General features: G+C 39.0%; 1 protein-coding gene across 1 annotated transcript in view; it reads left to right on the top strand.

The window, feature by feature from the left end:
- GPC3 (glypican 3) overlaps positions 1 to 12,629 on the top strand; it is a 463,650-nt gene that overhangs the window by 21,766 nt on the left and 429,255 nt on the right. The window contains exon 2 of the mRNA XM_054471390.2: positions 10,986 to 11,147. Coding sequence (XP_054327365.1) covers positions 10,986 to 11,147 — 162 coding nt within the window. The remainder of the gene's footprint in view (positions 1 to 10,985; positions 11,148 to 12,629) is intronic.

Here is a 12,629-nt window from a genome sequence, read left to right as displayed (position 1 = left end):
ACTGAGTTTTAGGTACAACTTGCATGCAAAGTGGTAAATGTATAGTTTTCACAGATGAGATATTCTCTGAAGAAATGCTGTCACACTGGCTTATGACAAAAAGACTAGTTCTAACATTTATGGCTGTGAGGCATCTCTCCTCTGATGCATTATCAGAGCATACCAGTGACAACTATGGTGTGTCAAGAGATTAGTGAGTTAGAGTGTGGCCTTCATGGAAACAGAAAGGAAACCTGGGGATCATCAGATTCAGCCTCCCTCCTACCTAGTGTAGGAGTCCATTCTGTGGTATATGATATTGCTACCCAAATTATGTCTGAATGCCTCAAGAGACAGGGAGATTACTATGTATAGGAAGTAGGCTGTCATTGTTGACTAATATTTGTCCATTAATTCAACAACCATTTATTGAGTGTGTACTATGTACTGGACACTAGGCCATGTCAGGGAATACAGAGATGGCCAAAATATAGCTCTTGCCCACAGAAACCTATAACTTAATAGTAGGGATAAGAAAGGTATACCAATGACTACAAAACCTAGACTGCAAAACACATTGTTAGAGAAGTACAAAATGTACTGAAAATTCTGAGAGATAACAGCTCAAAGAGTTCATTTGGAGGGGAGGGGAGAAACATGAAAGACACTTGAGAGAGACCTTATGGATGAGAATATTTCAATAGCTGAAGCTAGGGAAAGAGCACTTCAGAGACAGGAAAAGCATGAGCGAAACAGGGAAGCAGGAAATGGAGGCATGTGTTTGGAAAACATTAAATAAGAGTTTAATTTAATTCTCACAACGACCTTGAGAGTAGGTGTTATTGTCTCCATTTTATAGGTAAGGAAGCTGAGGCTCAGAGATTAAGTAACTTGCCTAAGATCACACAGCTAAGTGGATGGCCAAGTTGAGGTTCACATTCTGGTCTGTCTGATTTCAGAGTTTTTCCCTTTGCCACTGCATGCCATCCATCAGGAGGATATCTGCCATTAGTTGGCCTCTGGAGATACAGGGGCATATATGTAAAAGGACATGTGGTTATTACTCGGGATACAGTGCTATAAAGGTCAACTTGTTGGTCTTTGCCTTAGCCCCATATCCGTATTCATGTATATTCAAGTGATATTGACAAAGCCTTCCTAAAAGGGCAAAAGCAAGTCCTTTGCTTCTTTTGTGTTCTCCCAATGCCCAGTTGAGAATGGGCTCAGTGAATATTGATTACCCTACAATTGGGAAACTTAGATTTGCTAGTCCAATCCCTTTGAGGAAAGCAGGCCCAGATTTGGGAACACACTTGATTAAGTCACACAGCTGATTTGGTAGCAGAGCAGATAATAACATTTTAGCTTTGATAGGGAAGAGCTCTTTTCTCTCTGATGTGATTTCATACATGTCGGGGAGGGACCTAGCACTTAGATTGGGCCTAGGGTGTTGAAATTCTCAGCTCTGCCTCAGGTATGCATATTTAAAGACTGTATCTGAAAAATAAAAATTATACATCTCTTGAAAGATAGGATCTCAGCTACTTATCTGAGTAGAATAACAATTAGTGAAGAAGTGACTAGGGGAGGCAGGAAAATTACCTTAGCTTAGTCCCTCTGGCAGAATTCTAAACTAAAAGATTCTGCATCCCAACTCCAGCATAGCTGGCATTGTTCTCCAACCCAGTTTTCTTTTTATTAGGATGTTTCCCCTTATCTAAATAATCAATGATGTGCGTGTATGTGTGTGAATACTTTCGCTTTTCTAAAAGTTGCTCTAGTAGCATCAATTAATCTGACCCAGTTCCTTTAAAACTGAACTCTCTTGAAGTTCTGACATTACCTCCAAGTGAAACGGGAGAACCTCAAGCCCAAACGACAATGGGCCCCTTGAGACACAAAGATGAATCAGTCAACGGTCCTTCCCTCAAGGAACTTAAATTTAGTGGAAATAAGGCATGCATATATAACTTTGTTACAATTTAGAGAGTGTGAGAAGTGTCTTTATAAAGACTGGAGAGTTCCATGGGAATTCAATGGATAGAAAGCTTTTGGAGTTCATCTCCTTCTGCTCCCATAAACATTCTTTCCCATGGGAATCCAGTCCAAAGATAACGAGTAGTCATCTTGTAGCAGGGTTCACATAGCTCCTTGTCATCTGGCTTCTGCCACTCTCCACCACTTCAATTTTCCCTTTAGCCTTGCCAGGTTCCTTGGCAGTGCCTGAAGATGCCACCCACTTTCACACCCCTGTGCCCTTACTCCATTTTCTTGGAGGTTTTTAAAGAAGTAGAATGATATAATCAGATATGTACTTTAGAAATATCTCTCTGGGACTTGGGTAGAGAAGGGTATAGAGGCAGGAAGGCCAGTTTGGAGGCTGTTGTTAGTTGTCCAAGTGAAAGAAGGTGAGGTGATGAGGCAGCAATGGAAAGGAGGGGAATGATGACATTTAGAAAGCAAAATCAGCATTTGGTGACATTTGGCTATAGCAGATGAGGGTGTGAGTGAAGTATCCAGAATGAGTGAAAGGTTTCTAGTTGAGAGTCCATTTTCTACACCAATTCATGAACTCTGGGGCAGGGACTGTGTCCTGTTCATTATTATATTCCTTGGGCTGGGCATAGTCCTTGGCATAAAGTAGGCATTCAGTAAATGTTGGATGAATGAATTGTTCACCACTTTGGCAAGGTGGATATAATCCGTGAATTTGTATTCTCAGAGCACATGTTGACCACTGGTTGGTAAAGTGGTCCAGGAAGAACCTCTTTATGGGAGAGTGTAGTGATCTGGGGATTCAACCTTTACTGGGCATGAAATGATAGGCAGTTAATTGACAGTTGGCAGTAGAGATAAAGGTAATTCATTCTTTAATTCTCGGGCTTAGAGAATGGCTTATCTCCAGGGTTGCTTTAAACTCCCAGTACTCCGGTGTGGTAGCGACATTTTGGCCTGCCTTTTACAGAGGCAGAGTCCATGGTGGCCCCAGGCACAGTCTTTGATTTAAAGTCTGAGCTCCTGATACCCAAGTGCGCCCTCTGCAAGGTCATGTTCTTTCAAGCCAAATGACAGAAGGGTAACCTTCAGCCGGGTTCCCTAAGATGATTTCTTTCACCAGCAATCATCACTTTCCCCACAGGTTTTTAATGCAGCCATTTCTTTCATCTGTATTCCTATCTTGATTAGTGAGAAATTAAATGAGCGTGTAAGATGTGGTTTAGATAATGATTAATTAGGGGAAAAGGCGTCATTCCAATAGCAAGTCACTATTATATGCTAAGGAAATTAGTTCATATTTTTGGATGGCAAATTGACTTGTCCTGCATTTAAAAAAATACCTTTTAAAAAATGCCTGTTATGGCTTTTTTTGGTTCATTAGTAGAGCAACCTGTGCTTAATCCTTTGGATGATTTTAATAGGCATCTATTATTTTCCCTACAAGTCATGAAGCAACCAGTTTGGGATATCATTAATTCCTTTGTTTAATATTAATTTAATGATAATATTGCATTATTATTTTCAGCACAAAGTACTTTTGTTAGCAAAAAATATATAATCTGCCATTCATAAAGCAGACCTTGGCAATGAAATGTGTCAAATCATCATATATGTATAGAAAAGATTTCAATTTTCATTGTTACTGAGCCCTGACGATTCATTCTCTTCTGTTGCTGTTTGAATATGCTTTATCTGCTCTTAGAAAAGTGTAAGGATCAAGGTCTACATTAATATTTCTTCTGTTCTTTAATGTGATTTTTGACAATTTGTAGTTATTAACTAAAATTGCAGTCTAGTAAAATAACCAACATATAGAACATAATAAAGGTAATTAGAGAATCAGAGACCTGGAAGTGACCTTGAGGGATTATTTAGTCCATTTCCCAATTTCAAGCTGTATGACTAATTTTCCTAAACAGCACTCTTCATCATATTATGTCTCTGCTTGAGAAGCTCCAGTGGTCCATTACTGCCTAGGAGTCAAGCCCACAGGTCTCTGCCTGCATTCAAGGCCCTTCAAATTTGGGCCCGTCTTACCTGATAAGCTATTACGCCCCAGGGTCTAGCCAGTCTGCAGTTATGTTAGCTTTGCCCCGTTATTCCACTGTTCCCAAACACATTTCACCCATTGGCCTCTCCACATCTTTTCCATTCTTTATGGTCTACCTCAAGCCTCACCTTCTCCTGGAAGTCTTCTTTGACTCCTAGAGCCTCTGGTGAGCATTCCCTTATCCAGCAAATGTTGTCTATATCACATATTTTAAAAGTCAACTTTATTGAGATATAATTTACAAACAATAAGATGCACTCATTTTAAGTGAAGAGTTTGATGGGTTTTGACAAATGTGTACACCCATGTAACCACTAACCTAATTAGAATGTAGACTATTTCTTCCACCTCAGAAAATACACTGCATATTTTGTCACATAACTGTATACCAACTTTTACTGTTCTCTAGCTATTATTTGGTGTGAAAGTCTAGTCTCTCAGCATGAATTTATCTTTGGTTTACTTTTAATTAACGCATATTGAATATTTACTTTGTATCAAAAAGACTAAGAGCTTCACATGCATAATCTCCCTTAATTTTTGTAATAACTCTATAAGGTAAGTACTATTGATGATCCCATGTTATAGATAAGGGCAAAAAGTTAGGTAGAGGTTGAATAACCTACCCTTGCTTGTGCAGCTAGCGAGTGATAGGGCTAGGATTAAATTGTAAACAACTTGACCTGAGGAATCATAAGTGTTTTGTTATTTGCTGCCCACTGGTGCCTGTGATGATGCTGACCTTGATGCCATTAATGCTGATTTGGAATAAAAATCCAATAGAACTGACACATTTAAACAGCCCCATACACACTGTTGGCTTTCCTCTTCCAAGTATGGACAGGGATTAGGCCTGGAATGGGGTCTCCAAGTGAATGTGGTAAGCATAGGACTTCATAGCAAAGAGAAGCTGAAGTCCCACTCCTGGGGGAGGTGGCTAAAGAAAACCAGGAGCAGTCTAAAGGGTCAGATATTTAAATGGAGCTAACAAAGAGCGAGAAGTGGGCCCAAAGGAAAGAGTCTGTGATGGAGGTCAAGAAGGCCAAGCCACAGGTAGCCAGGCCTGAAAAGATCTCCTGTCACAAGAGTATGCCTCAGAAGAGAGCCTTCTGTGGACCATCTGTGGTTAGCCTCTAGGAGTGGAGTAATCCCCAGAAGAAAAGCTTCCATAGCTCAAATATCCCCTTTTACTTGTATGACTGGACCCAATGTGTGAGAAGTTGTCTTAAAATAATTAGTAATAAATTACTTAATAGTTCATTCAACTGAAACATCTATTTATTGTATCTTCAAGATGTTTGGAATTGTTTTTTTTTTGAGACGAAGTTTCGCTCTGTCTCCCAGGCTGGAGTGCAGTGGTGCGATCTCGGCTCACTGCAACCTCCGCCTCCTGGGTTCAAGCGATTCTCGTGCCTCAACCTCCCGAGTAGCTGGGATTACAGGTGTGTGCCATCACGCCTGGCTATTTTTTTTTTTTTCAGTAGAGATGGGGTTTCGCCATGTTGGCCAGGCATTGGTAGTTTACTTTTTTGGTATTTTAAAATATTTTTCCAAGATCAAAGTTAAGTGTACAGATGTAACATTTTCAGAGTCATCTGCCTCCCCTTGATCTTTTTTCTATCTTTTTTTTTTTTTTTTTTTTTTTGAGACTGGGTCTCACTCTGTTGTCCAGGCTAGAGTGCAGTGGTGCCATCATGGCTCACTATAGCCTTGACCTCTGAGCCCAAGTGATCCTCCCTCCTCAGCCTCCCAAATAGCTGCGACCACAGGCATGCACTACCATGCCTGGCTACATTAAAAAATTTTTTTTCTTATAGAGACTGGGTCTCACTATGTTGCCCAGGCTGGTCTCAAACTCCTGGGCTCAAGGGATCCTCCCACCTCAGCCTCCCAAAGTGCTGGGATTACAGGTGTGAGCCACCATGCCCAGACTCCACTCGCTCTTCTTAGATATAGACAGACACAAAGTTCTTTGTTAGTATTCTCAATCTGCAGCCCTCATTAATTCAACACTATGTGTACAGGGCTGAATGGCAGCGAAGGAGTATCCCAAAGGAGATGGGAGTCATTCTCTGCTCTTCAGGAACTTACAGTTTAGGAGAGGAGATTATAGTATGAAGGTACTTTTTAATCCTTCAATATAAATGGGAACTAGCAGCCCTGTAATGACTTCAGTTAATTTTTTTAGCATCTGGGAATGCAAGTTATTAAGCCCTAAAGAGCTGAACCTTTCTGGCTCATTTGAATAGTCAATTGCTAAGTCTTCTCCTTATCTCCATCCCAGGCTATATTGCTTGTCTCTAGTCCCTTTCCGCAGCTGAATTCCATTTTTACAAAAAAAAAATAATAATAAAGTGAGAACTCCTCTTTGATAGCTGGGCTCAACGATTACTTGTCCCTTATATCTAATAAAGGGGTTATTTTATTTTAACTTTCCTTTGTCCCTCATATATTTAAAGAGTGCTTTTGTATTTAGTATGTCTTTTGTAGGTGGCATCTTATTTCTTTAATTTACCTTTCTGCTTTTACTCATGCAAGTACGTACCATTTCTTGGCTTATCTCCTTAGTCATCTGCTTTTGGTTTTAGTTTTTCTTCATTCTATTTGGGATTCAGTTCCCAGGTTAATTCTTTGTTTACTTGATGAGAATTCCCTCTAAATTCTTTTTCTGTTTCTTTCTGTTTTCTGTGTTCTTTCTGTTTTATTTCTTTCATGCACATGTCCATACATTGAAATAGTTACATTTCATTATTGTCATTTCATTTAGGCATGCCTAGCTCACCTAGGCTTCTTCCTCATGCTGTCTTGTGATGGGGCTTTTCTTAAAAGCTGGTCTGTGAAATTTACTGAAATTTATATGAAATTTACTTAATACAAAATATCTTTTCCTTTGGCATGTATTTCTCTCCTTCCTGGTTTGGAAATTCTGGATTCTTAATCAGTTTATGGGTGCTTTATTTCCTTAAATCTATAGCTAACTTTTATCCCATAGATCAATTGTACCAGTTCACTGATTAACCAAGCAGTAATAACTGGGAGGGAGGGTAAATATTGCAACATATCCCCTTATATTTGGATATAATATATACCTTTCTTCAGGACATCTGACATGTTTTCCCAAAAGTTCTCATTTGAAGTTTTATTCTTTTAAAGATTTTTGGCTTACCTGATTCTTCAGGTGGTGGGAGTTTGTAAAATGATGAGACTTGGCCAACTCAGGGAAGGGACATACTGTATGCAAGCTCTAAATTACTATATGAATTATCATATCAAAGGCAAATCGGACTGGTGTCATGGTTATTCAAAGAGTCATTCCCGGACCCATGTAGGTACATCAAGCAACAATTTGTTACCTTCTAAGATCTGAACCACTCATAGCACTTCACTGAGAAAAGATCTGAGCCCTGTTATTTGATAACTCCCACTACCTAGAGCTGGTGGGAATAGGACCAGTACTAACAGTCACCCTGCCAAATAAACTCAACCATTCCTGAAAACTGGAAGTCATTGTCAATGCAAATTTAGAAACACAAAGGATTTTATCTAGAACGATTAATTTTATGAACTTATTTAAATATGATATTTTGAACATGTACTACTTAGGCATCAGTTTATCAAGAAAGTAAATAAAGCCTTGCTAGATGAACAGGAACTTTGTATGTGAAAGTACCTGCCACATAGGATTTTTCATGTCTACATATGTGTCCCAACCAGCATTGTTTAAATTTAGATTAGCTACTCTTACCCAAGAAGAGTCTTTCCCTTCTTGGTCCAGTAAACTGCATCAGTTTCTGTTCCTAGAATAGCATTACATTTTATAACTTCATGTAGTAAGAACATAGTGAGCTATAACTAGCTGTTTCTTTACTTTTTCTGAAGATAATCATAAAGCTTTAAGCTTAGACCATATTGAAAATCAGTCTAAGGCTTGTATATGAGATTGAAATTTATAGGAGATAAATCTGAACTCTGTGTCTCCAGACCCCAAATTGTATTTTGACATTAAATATCACCTTTCCATCTAGTACTATAAATTACAGTGCTGGGTTCAGTTTGGTGATATGTATTATCTATGTTCTCCTTTACTGCTTTTGTCAGCAGCTCCCTTGAGAAGGGTGAAGTGGAGAGCTTGGAGTCAATACCCTGGATCCCAGCAGTGATGTCATGTGAGGCAAAACTTGATGAATTTCATTCCTAAATTAAGAAAATCTGGACACATAAGTTAAGGACATGATCAACTGAAATTCCTAGGGAAATAAGATTTGTAATAAAAATAAATTTTCTGGTGACTTAGGGCTAACTAGTCTCCCCTCCTTTTTTAAAAAAAATAAAACCTCCAATTATTGAAAATCTGTCTAAAGTGTCTGAATATGCTTTCTAGTATGACTTCAGTAAGATTTCTTGAAACTTGCTTTTCTGAGGACCTTGTAAAACTTTAGGGGAGTCATCCTTATATCCCATATACACATTTTTTTTCATTCTACCTTCTTAGTTTGCTTTATTGCACTCATTTACTATGCACTAGCTATTTATCTCTGCTAGTCCCTTTAGACAGTGAACTTCTTTGGAGAAGGGATTAAATTTCTCTTGTTCAAAGTTGTACCTCCAGCATGTAGCCCAGTGCCTGGCATATAGAAGGTATGTTAGACTGGGTTCTCTGAGAAGCAGATGCCAGTTGGATTCATATCTAATCCAATATGGAATAGATGTGCAAGGGATTTATTGGGGGAAAACACTTATGAAGGAAAATGAGGAGGGAGCTGAAGGAGGCTGGAAAAGCCATCAGACCATGGTGCAGGTCTGACCCTTGTGGAAGAGAGAGGAAAGGAAGGAAGGTTGAGTAGGAGGAATCTTAGACTGCAGTGCCATTTTAAGAAAGTTTGGCAAGGTCAATGGGGAGTCCTCAAGCCAAAGTCCCCTGTGAGCAAAGTCCTGGGTTACAGGACTTAGTATCTTTGCCATGCTCAGTCATTGGCTGGGAGCAGCCCCCAGGGAATGTGGCTTAGGCACAATGTGGTGGTGAATTCAAAGGGCAGCAGCTGGGACCCTTAGTCAATTACATTCCCCACAGTAGAAGATCTGAGATGCCCATATTCACAGCCACCACAGAAGGAGATCAACAAATGCTAATTGGAGAAAGAGTTTGGCAGTGGCTCATGCCTGTAATCCCAGCACTTTGGGAGGCCCAGGTGGGTGGATCACCTGAGGGCAGGAGTTCGAGACCAGCCTGCCCAACATGGCGAAACCCCATCTCTACTAACAACACAAAAAATTAGCCAGGCGTGGTGGCAGATGCCTGTAATCCCAGCTACTTGGGAGGCTGAGGCAGGAGAATCCCTTGAACCCGGGAGGTGGAGGTTGCTGTGAGCAGAGATAGCACCACACTGCACTCCAGCCTGGGCGACAAGAGCGAAACTCCATCTCAAAAAAAAAAAAAAAGAAAGAGTTTGAGTAAGACAGAAGTTGAAGAGAGGAAGGAGATTGGTCTTGATATTCACTGATCCCTAATATTTGGTAGTATTCGTGGAGGATATAAAATCATTGGATTCACACTCACCTTCCTCATCTCTCCTCAAATGTTACCTTATGGAAGAAGCCTTCCCTGACTACCATATACAAAACAGAATAGTCTCCACAATCATCACATTCTGTATCTCCCTTACTTTACTTTTTAAAAATTAAAAACAAGCTGGGAAAATCGCTTGAACCTAGGAGGTGGAGGTTGCAGTGAGCTGAGATCGTGCCACTGCACTCCAGCCTGGGCAACGAGAGTGAGACTCTGTCTCAAGAAAAATAAAAAATAAAAATAAATAAATAAAACAATTGACACCTTTATTGAGGCATAATTGATATATAATAAACTACATATTTTAAGGGGGCAAGTTGATAATTTTGACATGCATATACACCTGTGAAACCATTACCACAATCAAAATAATGAACATGTCCATCACTCCCCAGGGTTTCTCCACCACTCTTTATAAACACTTCCTCCTACTCCTCCTGCCCACTATCCCCCTTAACAACCACTGAACTGCTTTCTGTCACTCTAGATTAGTTTCTGTTTTTTAGACTTTTATATAAATGGAACCGTAGAATATGTGCTTCTTTTTGATCTGGCTTCTTTCACGTAGCATAATGTTTTTGAGTTTTGTCCCTACAGTAGTATGCATTAATGGTTCATTCCTTTTTATGGCTAAATAGAATTCCATTTTATAGATATACCACAGTTTGTTTTCCTTTCCTTACTTTGTTTTACTTTCTCTATAGTATTTATCACCTTTTGACATTATGTTTATATTTTTGTTTGTTTGTTATCTCTCAGAATGTAAGCTCCATGAGGGCAGAGACTTTGCTTTGTATACTGTTAGAACCACAGTGCTTGGCATATAGTAGGCACCTAATAAATATTTGTTGAATGGCTTGTATCTTGCTTCAGACCTTTAGTTAAAACAACAACACAGCTTTGATATGATATTGATGTTTTGATCATTTATCCTGAAAAGCAGTATTGGGTTGGCCAGACATACATTTCATTTGGAAATCATAACTGGAATTTTGAAAATTGTTTCTTGGTTGTCTTCTCATTCATATATTATAATCAGGAAAAAATAAATTATAGGAGTGAAGATTGATCTTTTAAAAGACAAACTAAATATCAGTGTTCAGTGATGTGTTTTTGGTGCTATAAATTAGTTTATGCAGAATTTATGAGTCAAACCTAGGCAATTAATTCTGATGGTTATTCAAAAAGAGCCATAAGGACAATTGGGAGAAAGCAGGGATTAGTTAAGATGAAACACAATTTTGAATGATCAAAATTTTACTGTATCTCAAAATAAATGCATTGTTTGCCCTGTTTGCCATGTGTGAGTGTGTGTGTGTGGGGGTGGTGTGGGTGTGGGTGTGTAAGAGAGAGATCCTGCTTACTGAAACATGAAAACCTTGTTTGTTCCAGGATCAGATTTGCAAGTATGTCTCCCTAAGGGCCCAACATGCTGCTCAAGAAAGATGGAAGAAAAATACCAACTAACAGCACGATTGAACATGGAACAGCTGCTTCAGTCTGCAAGTATGGAGCTCAAGTTCTTAATTATTCAGAATGCTGCGGTTTTCCAAGGTGAGTTCTGGGGATTATTTTAGATGTGCTGCTTAGTGGCATCATTATTTGGGCACTGGGCTTTCAAATACTAAGTATAATTTATAAATTACCATTCCAGCATTAATGCTTGATATTAAAAACCTCCCAGTGAGAAATTCTGGTTTAAAAAAACACATTTTCAGGGAAGCTTCATTTCAGTCTTTGGAAAGGTGGATATTGTCAAAAAATCATTGTCCAAGGACATTCTATTTACCTGTATATAAAGGTTATAAATCTCTACAGAAAGAATAAATAATATTTTCTCTCAGCTTGGTTCAAAAACAAAAAAGTTTCCTTAAATACTGAGCCCAGTTTTCTCCAGGAATGAGTTAGATGCTTGTGGGACACATGTGAACTCCTTCTGACCACTAGGACCATTTCCATTTAAGAGGCAGACACTGGCTTGTTGGCCCAGGATTTTCCCATTGGTGTGAGTGGTGACCTCTCCTCTCTTTGTGACTCTCACTTCTTACCATGCCTGTGAATGATTGTGAAAGAAGCTGTTGTGGCATTGCCAGAACAGGTAGGAAATGACACTTCTCCTTGCTAACTTAGTAGGACTATCATAGCAGGATGGGGAGTACCTCCTTCAATTCTAACACCCAGCTAGGAAGATGATGATGATGATGGAGGTGGTGGTGGTGGTGATGATAGCAAACACCTATATGGCACCATGTGCTAGGTACTCTTTTAAGTGGTTTACATGTATTAATTCATTTAATCCTCACAATATAATTATGAGTAGATATTAGTATCCTTATTTTGTCAATGGAAATCTAAGGCACAGAATGATTAAGTAACTTGCTCAAGGCCACCAAATTAATAAATAAATGGCAAAGGCAGGATTTGAACCCAGATGGCATGGCTCTTAGAGTCTATTCTTTTAACTATCCCCATAGGCTGCCTCCTGTGACTGGGAAAATTAATTATGGATATTCACAATTAATTAGTAATTAATTAATTATCGGTCTTTCTTCTATCCTTCCTCAAGCAGAGGGAATCAGCCACCTTTTTCTTGCCTCACCAAGAGAGGATCGAGGTCAGATAGAAAAATGACACTTCTGACTGCTTGACATTGCAAAGCTTGAGATTTATGGCACTGTTACAAGAATTAACCTCTGAATTGTAAGGTGTGTTGATTATAGCTTATTTTGTGTATTATAATGAAATCTTTAGAATTAGCTAAGAAAATTGTTCAGATTAGTTAATAAAGCCTACATTCACAACAGTTTCTTGGGTCAAAGCCTCAGGGGGTGTTAGGTTGATTATATGAAGTATAATATATAAACTTGAAGTATTTGTTAACCTATTTATGCAGTCAGACTCTTGTGAAGAGTTTGTTGAGACTAACAATTTGGTGATAGAATGAATAATTTAGACAGATTTTAAAAATACATGTAGCATTCATGAACTTCTTAGATTGGTTTTGGAGTTGATCTGTTGGATGAAAGTGGGGTGAGA

The sequence above is a fragment of the Pongo pygmaeus genome, chromosome X, assembly GCF_028885625.2.
Source record: "Pongo pygmaeus isolate AG05252 chromosome X, NHGRI_mPonPyg2-v2.0_pri, whole genome shotgun sequence".
NCBI classification, from domain to species: Eukaryota; Metazoa; Chordata; class Mammalia; order Primates; family Hominidae; genus Pongo; species Pongo pygmaeus.
This window is presented reverse-complemented; position numbering and strand designations above follow the sequence as displayed.